Source organism: Pleurodeles waltl, chromosome 3_1, assembly GCF_031143425.1.
Source record: "Pleurodeles waltl isolate 20211129_DDA chromosome 3_1, aPleWal1.hap1.20221129, whole genome shotgun sequence".
Classification (NCBI taxonomy): Eukaryota; Metazoa; Chordata; class Amphibia; order Caudata; family Salamandridae; genus Pleurodeles; species Pleurodeles waltl.
Window position 1 is genome coordinate 612,717,699 of NC_090440.1, and position 16,612 is coordinate 612,734,310.

Genomic DNA, 16,612 nt, shown 5'->3' on the forward strand with positions numbered 1-16,612 from the left:
TATCTAAAATTCTGATGCAAAGCCTACTCCCTCCCTACTAAGATGTTAGGAGTGGTGAAAATCAGTGCTTAATTTGTGCCAGTGGTTATAGGTACGGGGCACTGACACTCATTTTCTGGTTCTTAATGTTTATCATCAACCTTTGACACACTTCAAGAGAGAAAAAGGCAGGAAATGTATGCCTAAAGTTTTAAAGGATTAAATATTTGCTGAAGGGAACGTTTTTATGAAGTAAGAGAATCAAAGAGACAGTCAGAGGTAGACAAGGGTTGAGGTACAAAGCTTAAGGGAATCCTTGACTGCAAGGTAACACCTTTGAGACCCTTTGTCTCAATGCACCACCTAGATGATGGATGATGCTGAGAGCTAGCAGGGAAGTGTGAGAAAGTGACACTTTTTGCATGGTCACCACCATTTTTTGCTGCTATTGCTAGTTTTTTTTTTAAACTGTGCGTACTGTGGCATGGCTGTGTTTGTCCCCATGTGTACACTTTGAACCCTCACAGTAAAACTGGCTACTTTCTAATTAGCGTGCTTACTTCCCACTAAAGCCATAGTTTACGGTACAAGATATACACCAGTGGAACATTTGCCACCTGTGGATTGCTGCACATGTTGTGCCATCTGGCAAAGGAAGTGGGCTTGAAGCCGGACTGTGTAGCTGGACTCCTGCATGCACGCCTGTCAAAATTACCAGTTTAGACAGGAAAGATCCTTACCTATAAATATTAAATAAGTCACTACTAAATATGTCATGCAGCCCACAAGGTAGGGTGGTTGATATTTGAAAGTGGTACATGCAAGTATTTAACGTTTACATGTACCGACAATGAACTGCTCCCAAAAATTGGAATATTTTGAAAACTACTTTAATGTTGATTAAAAATCCAATTCAGTGGTGAAATATTTTGATAAAGGTTTAAGAAAGGGGCCTTTTAAAGTGACTTTACCTTCCTGGGCCTCCAGTAGACTAATTAGCATTGGTTTGATGGCAGATCGCACTGTCAGTGCTTTCCCTCAAATAGGCTGGTGTGAAAACTGCTCCCAGAGCAGGGACAATGGCTTTGGCCTTTTCACATGAAGACTTGGATGTGAGGTATGTAATAGATCTTAACTCAGGAAGTACTGCTGATGGTGGGAGGGTTGGGGGTGGGTGGTCCAGCTACTTCATTAACTTGAACAGGACCAGGGTGTGGCCTGCCCAGTCATAGTTAAGTGTAAAGGGAGACCTGAGGAAGAGAAGCCTTTTGGCAGTGGCCCATTTGGGTGGTCTCAGAACCAGTTCAGTGTAAGTGGGGCTTGCTCATTCTCTTAATCATACCCCTGGCTGGCACACAAGCTCCCTTCAGGGGCAAAAATGTTCTGCCATGTTGGATTTTCCTTAGAATAGTGCACTGTGGGATAATGTAACCAGCATGTGCTTCAAAAGTGGGATGGGTTGTCCCTCTGAGTATTTTTCTCATTTTCTTGCCTTGGCCTACTTATCCTCTGCTTGGCTGTCCTCTGTAGGATGCCTTAGCTACTAGGTCCACCACGCCTTCCGACCAATCCCTCAAACCATAAGTCTCTGGCCCTTTGTCATACACTGGAATAAGACGTCGACAGGGCCGGACTGGGAACCCAAAGCAGCCCTGGCAAATTTTGTCAGACCAGCCCTCATACGGCACATAGCGAGCCTGATCACTACAAGGGGGCTTCTCTCCTCCACACTCCCAAGAAAATATGGGGACAAAATGGCAAAAAGTCCATTCTACAATACATATTCATTATCAGGGCTAAAAAAAAAAACATCATTTTTTTTACTAGATCTGCAGGTCAAGTAACTTAAATAATCTACTCAACCTAACTAATGTACTTGACCCGTAAATGTGTCTCAAATTGTGTGATCCTACGCAAATAGTTTACAGAGTCGACTTTTTTTTTCATTCTCACATGCTTGCACCTTCAAATATGTGATCTCAGCATTTCTGCAATACAAAAAAAAACCTCTTTTGTTTGATTAAATATACTAAAGTTTGCTGCATGCATCATAAGAATCTAGCCCACATACAAATGACGTCTAGCCTACATAACCTAGGACTTTTTAGTTTACTAACAACTTTGCCATCAGGGCAGGAGTGTTTCTCAGTTTGTTTAAACACTAAATTTTAATAAATATATTAATAAATCATGTGGTAACATTGTCATCTACACACAGTAACTTTCCAAGAAATGTCTAAAAACCTCTCTACTAACTTGCAGCTTTACTGATAACTATATAGTGTATTGACAATCTTTGAAATTTGGGTTTCAGAAAACATATCCTTTGCACATCAACACGTAAGGTTTTCTGATTTGTTTTAATCCTATTAAAATATTTTTTTCACCACACAAATACAAAAAAGGGCTTTCACAACTACTGAAATATATTTTGAAATGTTTGCACAGTTGACTTAGTTATTTAATTGTTGTGTGTTAGGAAACACCTGACACCCTGTATCCTTTTGTTTTACAATCTAAGCAGTAGGTCACAAGTTCACCTTACAAAGTCCTGGAACTCTGCAGTCCAAAGAAAAATTATTTGTAAGAAAAATTGACTTTTGACCTCTGTCTGTAAACACAGAGCAAATGTGACATAGGAACAAGATTTAAAGGCATCTTTTAGTGCCCCTCCACTTTTAAACTGAACAGAACACCTGTTCAGTGTCAACTTGTCAGAAGGGTCAGAAGGGAGGATTACGTTTTAAAAATAGCTGGACCTGATCAAATAAGACTTGCCAATGCATGTGATCGGGTGGATTTTTCAAGCCCTTATCTATTCAATTGTATTAGTTTTTAAAGCATATTAAATGATTCAGTTACAGAACACCAGCATACAGAAATCTTTATTGGGGCTCTTCAATGATTCCCTCACCATCACCCTCTAACAGTGTCTCACATTTCTCCATAGCCCCTCTAAAATGCATTTCATGTTTCATAGCACCTCTCTTACCAGCATAGGGTGTTGTAGCACTTTTACACACGTATGATTCATTGTCTCTGTATGTGTGATATAATCAGTGTTTAGAAAATGTTACATAAAAGACAAAAGGGCACTACAAGGAGTAGGATTCACATGCCATCCATACTGGCATAAACTCAGGATTCAGATCGTAACACAGTGGTTAGGGTTGACATTACTTATAACAATTTATTTCTACCCAAACAAACCATTTTTAGGGAAATTAGGATAATCAAAGACTGGTGAAAAAAAATTCTAACCTGTTCCATGCAGCTCTTTGATGGCAATTCATAGCTCACTGTGCTAGATTATGAATATAACTGATGAACTGCACAGTAACAAAATGAGCTCTATGACAAAAGCTGTATCCCACTGAGCTATGCACATAAAATACTGTACTTTAATCTGCATAGTACACGTTCTTCCCAACAGGCACATTAACTCTGCGCTACCATGGATGAGTCAAAACTGCCACTAGACAAAACTCCAATCTCCCTCCAGCAGCTACGTTAATCACCACAGTTATCTTGGCACTTTTATTGTTGCCTGAAAACTGCTGGCTATTCAAGGAACTTTGCAGTGCTTTTAAAACTGCTCTACTGCTATAAAACCAGATCCTCCAGTAATAAAAGTGCCCCCACCTTTCCAGCCTCCGGGGGAAACACCTGATGCCCTGCACAGCGAGTCCGGCTTTGAACGTCCACCTGTACATCACACACTAGTAAAACTAGTGGTGGCAGGAAAATGTCAATGAAGCATAAGCATGCACAATGCACACCTCTTCCTGACAAATGTCCTTTTGTACGTTTTTTTTATGGTCTCACATGCCAGCCTGATAATCGCTTTGTCCACCCCCTAGAGCCCGGTGTTCAAGAGTTCTGTTAGGGAGATGTGTAATGATGAAGAGGATCTGACTTTCTTATCCCTAGTGACAAGCGAGGCAGCAAGTTGCTGATGTTTTACAGCTACCTCTCACCACATTGGTCATCACCTACCCACCAGAGCTCCATCCCATAAAGGCTATTGCATCCTAGAGCGAAATGGCATAGCAATTTTTACAATTAAGTCAATTGTATCTATTGATTTTTCCCGAAAATACAAATCAGAAAGATTTACATATAAAGCTGAATGCCCAAGACCAACCCTCAGGGACAGTCTGCTCCACTCCAGAGGTCGACCCATCCTCATCTCATTTCTCCTTCATTCAGTCATCAATTCAAAGAGGTCATGATCACAAGAAGAGCAACAATAGTGAGACTGTTGGACAGTAGTATCTTGACCAAGGACTCAATCAACTTCACTTCGGTAAGATATTGAACTCAGAGAAAACGTTTTTGTCTTAGAGGATGCCAACACCACCCTCTCCATTGATTGCAGAAGTGCATTATTGTACACCTGGAACCCAAGATTACCAACATAAGTATCAACTCGATCAGCAGTTCCCTCTTTGGCGAGTCCTTCCTGAAAGATGTTTCAAAGTCGGTTAATACCTTCCCTCTTCTTGACTGCATCCAATCTACTATTAACGGTTTTCTTCAAAAGATGGGTTTTGAATTGGCCAGTGGTTGGGCGGGGGTTGCACCAGTCCCAGAGGCCAGCCATTTCACCACTTTTTCCCCTCACAGTTGTGCTGGTCAAAGGCTCTAATTTCTGTGAAGGACAATTCTTGGGAATAAGAAGATGAGGAGTCCATGGTGGCAGCTACAGCAGAAGCAACTTCTAGGCCTCCAAAATCCCTTGTAGTTCAATTTAAGTAAACTTTCCTTCTTTATCTAGGCTTTCTACTACATCTCTGCCAATTGGGAGTGTCATTGCATCTTTTCTACTTAAGCAGATGCTAATTACTTCAGGTCCTTGGCTCCTGCAGACTGTTCAGGGTTGTCTGATTAACTTTCTACATTCTACGTTCCCTACTGCCGTCCTCCCCACTTCTTTCTAGTTAAATCCACCTTGGTAGACAAGAAACCATTGCTCCCGCCACATCTCAAGGATTCTAAATCTCTATTCACCTGGTTAGAATGAAGTTTAAAAGGCAAACAGTGCTAAAGTTAAAGGCCTTTGACTCTCTCAATCATTCTTCTTGTTCCTACTTCATTGCCAATTTCTCAAGTTCCAGTAGAGAGATTACCCTTGGCAATTTTGTTGCTTCCCCTTTGTCTTCTGTACCTTGGTACTGCACAGGTTTCTGCAAACCCTGGTGTCATTGCTCATAATACTGATGGCTCAATTTCATGAGACCCTTCAGAGGTAGAAAGCTCTCCCTGTGCTAGAATCTCCAATACTGCACTAAAAATCACTCTGGAAGGGACTGCTCAGGGAAAATATCTGGTGGCTGATGAACATGAAGCATGGAATGGCAAGGTCAGTTTTGGCCCCTTTCTGGACCTATTTATAGAATCTGATGTGAGAAGCCTCAGCAGGGATGCCAGCTCCTCTCTACAGGGGATTCTTGGTTCTGAGATGAATCTCCTTTCCCTAACAGCTCCTAGTAACATCTTGCAGGAACCTTAACTACCTAAAGCTTCCTCTAACAGAAGTCAAACAGCTGTAGTCTCCTTTGGATGAACAGCATATTAGCAGTCAGAAACATGAACAGACTGGGAAGGATCGAGTTAGGGAAGCTACCAGCTCTTTACCAGTTATAGCGTTACTTCAAAAGGAACTATACAGTAAAGGTGAAATATCTTATTGGCAATCCCAGTGCTGTTGTTAATTGGTTCTCCCATGATCTTCGGGACTCCTATTATTGGACGCTAGGTAACCAGATTTTATGCAAGATCTCCTCGCTCTGTGATCCATTAAAAATAGATAGGTTCACCTCATCTTAAAAACAAAAACAACTGTGAGCGTGTTCATTTCCAGAAGTCTAGTGTGTAGACCTCAGCCAACACAACTGGAGGTCCCCCTTTTATGGCAGGCTCTCCTCGGTTCTGTGCGAGTCCTCATTCTCCTCCATCTACACTGCTGCTGGAACCTTCAACTTCTCCTACCTTTCACTGACCTACTAGATCTAGAGAGGAGTCCCAATCCCCCTTATTCCAAATAGTCATCTTTCTCTCTTGGCTAGGCTAGTACTGGAGGCAGTAAAGCAAAAAGCCACCTTTCATGTATAGCTTCCCACTGTATGGAGAATTCATGGGCACCAGGAACTATGAAGGTCTGTCACTCAAACTGAGCCCTTTGGGTTTGTTGGTGTGTGGAAGGGAACATGGATCTGCTTTTATGCTGCTACCTATGTGGTTTCCTCAGTTCCTTATTTGAAAAGGGTCATTCTTAAAGGACCATTAACCTTTTCTACTCCGGACACACTTCTTTGGATTCCTAATCATTCGGTAAGAACCCCCTTATTTGCATGCTCAAGAGGGATTTTAATCTCCCTCCCACTCCCGGTCCTCATTACTCCTTGGTGCTCTAAATCAGTGTTCCCCAACCCCCGGGCCTCGGACCGGTGCCGGTCCGTGGATCAATCGGCACCGGGCCGCCCCACTGTGGCGGGCGGTAAATGTTTGATCATTTTTCCGTGGCCCGCTTGTCACACAATGGGACAAGCGGGCCACGGAAAAACTATCAAACATTTACCGGTCCGCGGCGATAAAAAGGTTGGACAACACTGCTCTAAATGAATGCAGTAGTTATGGGCCTCTGTTCCTGGCCCCTTGACTGAACTTGCCTCTTAAGCATCTGTTGGCTGTGCCAAAGTCCTTCTCTGTTTGATCGCCATTGAACGAGTGTCCTATGTTAAGTCCCTTTCCATTTATGAGCGGTCCTTCACTACTAACAGAACTGTCTTATTTCATTTCAGTGAGGACTAAAAGTGATCCCCCATTCTGTACATTTACTTTACAGACTGAACTATTGTTCTTCTGATTGCTATCATATGTCATCTTAGTGCATGGCTGCTGCCTTTGCACTGGCTCAGTCCGTGCAATATAGTTTATCCTGGCCAATGTACCTTTATCCGTTCTGTCTTTTCCCTGTTAATTGTATTTGCTCTTTTCTCTGAGCCTGAAGCCTCCTTTCTGCTTGCCAGCCAAAGATGTTTCCCTCCCTGGCCATGGCTTGACCTCCTTGAAGAGGGATTCGCCTTCTTTGGTCTCCCATGGGCTCATCTTTGCCTGAATTGAGCATTTATGGTCACTGTTTTGACTATTCCCGAGTCACCCTCTGAGTTCCTGCACAGCATAATCGAGGAAGGAGATTGAACACCTGCTGGGAGATACATATGCAAGCGGTGGCATCACAATTTTCCTTTGTTCTTGCAGTAGTTTACTGCTACTATGAATATCAATTAATGAAATATGTTATATGCATGATGTCCCTCACCATCATTAGGCCAACCAACCCTTCAGACCCAACCTATCCCTTGTCAGGCATCAGTCTCAATCTGATTTCTCCCCATCTCCCCACCATTGTCCACTCTACCCAGTGTGCAAGTGGCAGAAACTGGAGCTTGACACGACAAACAGACATTCCATTTGTTTATCATAGCCATAAGTGACAAACTACAGTTAAAAAAATACATAAATAAAAAAAAAAAAAAAAGAAAACAATAGAACGTGGACAGGTAGCAAAAAAGCAAGGAAAATAAGTTGGTAAAAAAGCAACCTATCCTCACCTTTACCAGAATCAGCTTCTTCTCCTTGGGCTTCTCTGTCAGCCATTGCCCAAAGCAGAGGTAGATGCTGTAGTCCGGTGATGCACGACGTGTCTGTTGACGGTATTCTCTCAACTCTGCAACACAATGAAATGTACATATAATCGTGGCACATTTATCAACAGCATGAAAATGAGTAAAACAAATGAACTGCATTTAAACAACTATGAATTTCTTTTACAGTGATGTCCTTTGAGATTGTGACCACTAAGCAGATCACATCCCATCAGATGAATAATAAAGACCACATTTTCAAAATAATTCGAAATTGGAGTGTTGGGGTGGAGAAAGGCAAGGGGGAAAAGTAACGACAAACATTTAAAAGCACAGATGAAAGAAAATCTTCTCTCCTGCAATAGTCAAAACATGGGCACCATGTCCCAGCAGAAAAAGCCAGAGTAAGGGATGTTATGGCTACATGGGGGGAAATTGGGATGACAGGGTAAGAATTGCAGCCCACCCTCCCCAAAATGTTACCATGGGAAGAAACAGAGATGGGCACTTTGCATGGAGATGATACTCGTGGGTGGAATTAGCGGGAGGGCAAATAGGGCAAAATGTGCGGTGGTAGAGGACTCCTTAAACGAGGCATGGAAAGAGGTGCTTGAAGAACATGAATAGATGATTTCCTAGGAGTTACAAAGGAACGAAACAGCGTAATGACACGCAAAGTTCAGTGGTTTGTGCTTGTAAGAGGGATGTGTGGTGGGGAAGGAGAGGAGTGGAGCAAAAGATGGTAGGGGCTGACAGGAGTGAAAGCAATAATGCAGCAGGTGCCAGCATAGTGTCTTGCTACACGGACAGTTCCACTCATAGTCTCTCATCTAGGTCTACAGTGAACTGAGGCCAACAGTGAGCGGGTGCAGCCAGTGGGTGTCTGGGAGGGCACTGCAGCTGGTCACAGAGAGTGATAGAGCTATGCCACCTACCAGCTACCTGGGACCCTCCCTCCCTACGAGGAAAAAGGGGTTGCAGGGAGCTATGCTAGCCCCCAGACTATGGTCGGGCAGGTTTGGGACAGGTGTCTGATTCCGCATAACCTGTCTAGCCCACCATCAGTACCTCCAAACTGTGCAGGAACCTCAAGAAGCCCCACTCACCAGAACAGTGCAGGTTTGAATTCCTGGGAAAGGATAGGCCATCGCATGACACTCATTAAGGAGAAGTGGCACTGGGCCTCAGGTGCTGCTTTTCTCTACCTCACAGTGCAAAGCTCGGGGGGGGGGGAGGTTCCTTACAGAGATGTGCCCTACAGTGAACCACAGGCTGGACTCAAACAGCAATGTTTTAAAGCCGATGAGGGATGAAGAGGTGAGCGCTAGATTTAAGGCTGTCCCAGACAGAGGAGCAGCACTCCGGATACTAAGCGCAGGACGCATTTGCACCACAGACAGCATGAAGCATCAGATCCTGTGCTTCTAGAGCAGTGATTTCTGAATAAACTAGGCAGTTTCTGGAGCGGCCGGCCAGACAACATATTGTACATGACACAATATGATGTCTTGTGATCCCCATAAATGGATGCCCAACAATTTTCAAACGGTTAGCCATGTTTATATATTTTTACAATGGTTCTTTGCTACTCCTACAACAAACCATTATTAGTCTGTGTGAATAACTACAGCTCAGAAACAACTAACAGCACGGAGAGGAACTACTTTATGATCCCATTAACATGCAAACACAGAAGGAAATGTGTCCTTCTGGGAAACATGCAGTAGGCTGATCCAAAATGTGACAGACAGCCCATCCAGCCAATGTTAAAAGAGGACTAACCCAAACTAGTCAGTGACTGTCGAGAGCTGACCAAAAGACCCTTTCTATGTGTTTAAGCATAGCTGTCTGTTTGGTGTTGTGTACTAGTGATAATAGGTTTGGCGTTAAACCAAATGCTGCTCATGAGTCCTCCTATAAGTAAGGCCATTGAAAAATACGAGTGTGTGCAACTGCATCTTTAGAAATGTAAATGTGCATTTGTTCATTTGCCACATTATCCACTGTCTGAAGTATAATTTGTGTTTCAGCTCACATGCATGAAATGTTAATAAAATTAGTACCCATAAATTGGAGTCATTTGCTAGCCATGTCGCGCTTACCATACAGATTTACCAAAGAGACACTGTGCTGCTTACTTAGCCGCACTATAGAATAATTGGTGCAGACTGTCAGTCCAACACTTGACAAGTCAAACCGCCCTTGATCCTTATGAAAACTAGGTCAATTTCAGCTGTATGTCAACAGGAGAAAATCTTTGGACTTTTATATACCAGGGACTGTCCCTATGGAGAGTTACACAAGCTACTCTTCCAATGTACAGGGAGTGCAGAATTATTAGGCAAATGAGTATTTTGACCACATCATCCTCTTTATGCATGTTGTCTTACTCCAAGCTGTATAGGCTCGAAAGCCTACTACCAATTAAGCATATTAGGTGATGTGCATCTCTGTAATGAGAAGGGGTGTGGTCTAATGACATCAACACCCTATATCAGGTGTGCATAATTATTAGGCAACTTCCTTTCCTTTGGCAAAATGGGTCAAAAGAAGGACTTGACAGGCTCAGAAAAGTCAAAAATAGTGAGATATCTTGCAGAGGGATGCAGCACTCTTAAAATTGCAAAGCTTCTGAAGCGTGATCATCGAACAATCAAGTGTTTCATTCAAAATAGTCAACAGGGTCGCAAGAAGCGTGTGGAAAAACCAAGGCGCAAAATAACTGCCCATGAACTGAGAAAAGTCAAGCGTGCAGCTGCCACGATGCCACTTGCCACCAGTTTGGCCATATTTCAGAGCTGCAACATCACTGGAGTGCCCAAAAGCACAAGGTGTGCAATACTCAGAGACATGGCTAAGGTAAGAAAGGCTGAAAGACGACCACCACTGAACAAGACACACAAGCTGAAACGTCAAGACTGGGTCAAGAAATATCTCAAGACTGATTTTTCTAAGGTTTTATGGACTGATTAAATGAGAGTGAGTCTTGATGGGCCAGATGGATGGGCCCGTGGCTGGATTGGTAAAGGGCAGAGAGCTCCAGTCCGACTCAGACGCCAGCAAGGTGGAGGTGGAGTACTGGTTTGGGCTGGCATCATCAAAGATGAGCTTGTGGGGCCTTTTCGGGTTGAGGATGGAGTCAAGCTCAACTCCCAGTCCTACTGCCAGTTCCTGGAAGACACCTTCTTCAAGCAGTGGTACAGGAAGAAGTCTGCATCCTTCAAGAAAAACATGATTTTCATGCAGGGCAATGCTCCATCACACGCGTCCAAGTACTCCACAGCGTGGCTGGCAAGAAAGGGTATAAAAGAAGGAAATCTAATGACATGGCCTCCTTGTTCACCTGATCTGAACCCCATTGAGAACCTGTGGTCCATCATCAAATGTGAGATTTACAAGGAGGGAAAACAGTACACCTCTCTGAACAGTGTCTGGGAGGCTGTGGTTGCTGCTGCACGCATTGTTGATGGTGAACAGATCAAAACACTGACAGAATCCATGGATGGCAGGCTTTTGAGTGTCCTTGCAAAGAAAGGTGGCTATATTGGTCACTGATTTGTTTTTGTTTTGTTTTTGAATGTCAGAAATTTATATTTGTGAATGTTGAGATGTTATATTGGTTTCACTGGTAATAATAAATAATTGAAATGGGTATATATATTTTTTTTGTTAAGTTGCCTAATAATTATGCACAGTAATAGTCACCTGCACACACAGATATCCCCCTAACATAGCTAAAACTAAAAACAAACTAAAAACTACTTCCAAAAATATTCAGCTTTGATATTAATGAGTTTTTTGGGTTCATTGAGAACATGGTTGTTGTTCAATAATAAAATTAATCCTCAAAAATACAACTTGCCTAATAATTCTGCACTCCCTGTATATCCCGAGACATGACCTTTGCTAACCCTATTTTTTAGTGTCTGGGCAACTCCTCTACCAACAGCAGCTACTACATCTGTCATTTTTTGGGAATGCTGTTTTTGTAGTGATACTCAGGGCATACACACATCCGTAAAAGAGAAAAAAGCAAATGAAAATCGGATTTCACCCACCTGTCCAAAATGTGTTAAAATCAAAAATCCTTTCTGGAATTTCCCTTTGAAGCATTCTGGACTCCACTCTCTCTGCCATGTTTCCAAGCTCTTCGGAGAATGCCCAGAACACCTTGCACTTGCCCAGTCGTGTGGCGATGAGTATTTTCTCCTCTGGGTTTACCTCAAGAAGCAAGCCCCGCTGCACACTGTCCAGCAGCCTCTGGGTGTACTCCAACTGTTTCTGATCACGGATGTTATCTGGCCTTGGGAAATGAACAGCTTCCACCTCACCAAGTGAGGAATCTTGAGGGTTGAAAGTGAGGAGGCATCTTTTGGTCACCTGTTGGTGAAGAACCTCATTCCCTTTGTAAAAGATGGTCACATCCAAACTGGAACTCCGTGGGCAATTTAAACCTTAAACAACAAGGAATACTTTTTTTTTTTTTTTAAAGAAAATAATGGTAAAAACTCAGTTGAATTTGTGCAATGTTACATTTTAGTTAGGTTGAACTAAAATAGAAAATTAATGTTATACACAAGTATAAACAACTCAGCACATCAAAGACATGTTGAAGTATGAAATTATGTGCGGTCATGTTTTCAAAGGAAATAGAAATCCAGTTCCCTCATTTTGACAAAGGCATCTACTGGTGATCAGTGAGCTCTGCTGTAGGTCCAGTCACTAGAGCTGGAAGAGCATGTTCAGCGTTATCGGTTGAATACTCAAGAAACAGGCTTCTAGACCACTTTTCTGATTGTCCAGCGCAAGCACAATGAAGGTAATATTGCGCAGCCGATCACAATGCGGCATCAGTGGCTAGACAAAAATGTGCAAATGGTGCTACAAACTGTTCTTTTCATAGCAGTCTCCCTTTGCCAGTGCACCCTTCTCACTGCTAGGAGTGGGCAAAACATTCCGCTCAGACGGTGGAATTTTAGCCACTCTGGGCCAAATTCTGTCAACTGCTGTGTGGCACAGTTTTTTTAATCTCACGCACAGCTCGCCAACGAGCTACATTGGCTAGAGATAACTGGAGTCCTCTAGTGTAATTTCAGGCACTTGGAGGGCTCTCAGTGAGATTTTCCAAATGTGGATGGTTGCAACCGTTTGCAGTGAGAAAGCTCAAGTAAAAAAGAAACACTACTGGGTGACAGCAAAAATCAATGCGAGCAGCAATGCCCTTTGGTGTGCTGCGTGGTGTTGTTGCTGCCCATTTGCGTAACGCCACGGAATCTCTCTGAGCTTTTGTGTAACTCCGCGAATTTCCGCAGAGCAAAACTCCGCCAGTTCCGTTTGCCCTACCCACTATTCCATTTTGAGGTCTGCTTCTCCAGGATACTTCGGCCCGGATTTATACTTTTTGGTGCAAGACTGCAATAACGCATTTTTGCACCAAAAAGTTGAGCACCGGCTTGCATCATTTCTGTGCACCAGTCGGGCACAATATTTATGTAGTGGTGCAAGCCGGTGCAAAGGGTAGGCTAGCATTTTTTAAAAAATGACGTTAGTCAGGTGGGGCTGGCGGTATGGAATATTTTGCACCAAAAAAAAAAAAAAAGACTCTAACATATTTAGAGTCATTTTCTGACACAAAACCATCCATACCACGACTCCTGTCGTAGGAAAGAAAAAACAAATGGAGTCATGCCCAACACCCCAATGGCCAACAGGGGAACAGGGTCCCCCAGGCATGACCATTGCACCCAGTGCCATGTGGGGGGGAGGGGGGGAGGGGCATTTCAGGGCCCCCAATGACACTTAAAAAAAAAAAAAAAAAAAAAAACCTTACCTGTACTTACCTGGGATGGGGTCCCACATCCTCCGCTGTCCCTCTAGTATGGATGTCCCTGGGGCTTGGGAGGTCACAGGTGGGCTAATTCCATGGTGTTCCACCATGGAAATAGGCACAGGTCCACTAACGCCTGCCCTGACCCAGGCGTTACAAAATGGTGCAAAGCAAGTTTTGCACCATTATTTTAGCCCTCCTCCCCCCGGGCGTGATTTTTGCATAGGAGGTTAAATAAGGCGCTAGGGCCTTAGAGTGATTTTTTGCCTGGGAACGCCTAACTTGCATCTCATTGACGCAAGGTAGTTTTCTGCAGGCAAACAATGACTTTAACTCCAATATTTTGGCGCTATATATACCATAATGTGGTCTTCAGTGTATATGACTTACACTCACTTTCACCTCCTTTCCCAATCCAAGTGAATGTTTCCCTCTGGAGGAAACAAAACGTACAGCTTCCTCCAGCCAACTAACCACAAATGTTCCTACGCCCCATTTCTCCACAGTGCATGTCTTATCATCCCCTTTTCCGTGGGTGACAAGCAGCTTTCCCCTTTCCAATGACCCCTTCCTCACAAGCATAAAATTATAGGTTTTCAATGTAAAAAGCTCAATGGCTTTGTGGATTTTTGTTTTAAAGGGCAGTACCGCCTATTAAAGTTTCCTGTTTCATTATTGACTAGTGTCCCTCCTCCTACTGTGCTTTTTTTTTTTTATTCCGGGTGCAATCCTGTGGGAGTCTGAGAATCACTAGGGCTCGTGATGTCACTCCACAGTCCCACTGGACAGTTATGTGGAATGCAACAATAGGCTGACTTTGCGGCCATAGATGATGTATATATAATGCTCTTGGGTGTCACCTTGTGTCAGTAAGCACCGAATACTCAAGTCATATGTTTTTTTGTTTTGATTTTAAACACAGTAAAACATAGGTTACAACTTAAAAAAAAATGTATAGGCTACACATAGGTTAAGATAGGCTTCTGCAAATGGCGCAAAAAAGATTTAAAAGAAAGCATTTTGTCATGATGTTTATCCTGTCCCCATAGTTTCCTATCCCACACTGTCGCGCCGTCTCTCTGTGGTTTCTTTGACATCGATGCGGCCCTCGGGTACGTTTTGGCCCCCGAGAAAATGTTTGTGAGTACCCAGGCAAAACAGACTGCCTGTCAGAATCAGTGGGTTGCCTCATGTATTATTTATTTTTTTACAATTCTTTCACAGTTTTCTTTACTGGCCATTTTACACTCTTCTAGGAAAGACACATGCCGATACCAATGTTTTTTCTTGTTTCCACATAATTTGCAAACCTGTCTTGACACTCAAACCTTTTGTTAAATATGCCACTAGGTGACGTCTCAGGCTGCAAAGATGGCTTTACTTACTTAAATTATGTATTTGGGCCTGCACAGCAAGAGATGGATGTTGTTCCTGTTCGGCATTCCCTTGCTGATAGCCGTACCCATTCTCAGTGGGCTGGTGCTCTGGTACGGCCGGGTTAGGCCACCGCGACCCCACTGAGTGGTAGCTGTTCTCCACAGGGCTGCTGTTCCTGCTATATTTGGCACCGTTGCCCGAAGGCGCTTCTTGAAAATACCCATTTTGGGCGCCGTGATTGCTGTAAGCAGGATCAGTTGCTACAATCAAAAGATGTAAGCATAATGAAAATGGGTGACAGAAGACAGATGTCAAGTAGAGAAAGCTTAGCATCAGTTCGAAGCCTTGGAATATCTCATCATTTAAACAAAATGTAGCCCCTTTTAAACTTATACTAGCCAATTTTCTTGATTTGTAAAATAATCTAATTGTCAAGCAATCAGCTGCAAATTAATGAGTACAATCAAACCTCCAGTTATGGTGGGTGCAAAGGAGAGTGGTACATGCCGATTTCAATAGTACTGACATTGATCATGGCCAATTTGTAATTAATTTATTGAACTTGTTCGTGGTTCAGAATGTAATAGAGTCTGATGAAAGATATTGTGTACTATTTAACTGACTTGGATAGATGTTGAAATAAACATATTTTGCCCCAACTTGAAAGCCAAAGAAAGCATTTTATCCCAGATTTTATCTTTGGTAAATAAAGGATGCTGTAGCCATTGTCCAGCTGGGACGGTTGGTGCTATTGAGCAACTATATCGGACAACACCCTGGGGCCTCGCAACATGTTCATTACCTTGCTCAATTTCTGTGTGTGCTCTTGCCTACCAAAGAAATACATGAAATGCTCCCAATTTGCCTGACCAGACAATATTACGTTTTTCAGAGTATATGCATGGGTTGTGTGTCGGAACAACGCAGGTCTCCAGCACGCCTGCCTTAGGAACGCAGCCAAAACCACGTATGCGTCTCTGCAACGCATTCTTTCCCCAAGGCAAGTCGTAATGACTTGCGTGGTAAAAGCGCTGGACTTTGGAATAGTATAGTTTACTATTCCAACTCCAGTCAGCACCACAGTAGGGAAAGTGATGGACTTAAAGTCCAACATCAGTCCAACAACACTTTCCCTAAGGCAAGTCGTTGTAATGACTTGAGTGGTAAAGGAATGCGTTGTAAAGACGCATTTGTGGTTCCGACCACGCTGTAAAGGCACAACATGACTCGAGACGTGTTGTTAAGGCTGTTTCCCATATGCATGCCTATTGGGCACGCATTTTTGTCGTGTCCTCTCTAGTCAAGGAGCATGCACAAGTACACGCTACACACAGAGCTTGAAGTTAACATCTTGATCCACTGGTGTACAAAATTCAATTGACTTCTCACTATCTCAAAACCATTAATGACTACACCTTGACACCTTCCAGAGTGATTGTGTAATCCCTTCATTGAGTCCACACCAGGCTGCGGGGTCCTAATGCTCACAGTCCTAAGAAACTACAGGCCCAATGTATGATGTCTTTTTGCGGTCACAAAATGCAAACATCGCCGTTTGCGACTGCAAAATGGCCAAGTATGATGTACCATTTTGCGACTTGTCCAATTTTGTGAGTCGGTACGCAGTTACCGACTCGCAAAATATGGATTGCAACTCACAATTAGGAAGGGGCGCCCCAAGTATGTCCCTTCCGAATTGTGACTCACAGGCCCATGTATGATTGTTTTGCAATTGCATTCCCTGTCGCAAAGTAATCGTAGTTAACACCAGTTGGTATTA

At 43.2% G+C, this 16,612-nt stretch overlaps 1 protein-coding gene across 1 annotated transcript in view; it reads right to left on the reverse strand.

Annotated features, from left to right (window-relative positions):
- Nucleotides 1–16,612, reverse strand: part of LOC138284375 (interferon regulatory factor 3-like) — a 55,872-nt gene that overhangs the window by 4,977 nt on the left and 34,283 nt on the right. Inside the window, exons 9-11 of the mRNA XM_069223082.1 lie at nucleotides 14,841–15,092; nucleotides 11,687–12,082; nucleotides 7,596–7,711 (exon numbers count right to left, since the gene is read on the reverse strand). Of these exons, the coding sequence (XP_069079183.1) occupies nucleotides 7,596–7,711; nucleotides 11,687–12,082; nucleotides 14,841–15,092 (764 nt within the window). The remainder of the gene's footprint in view (nucleotides 1–7,595; nucleotides 7,712–11,686; nucleotides 12,083–14,840; nucleotides 15,093–16,612) is intronic.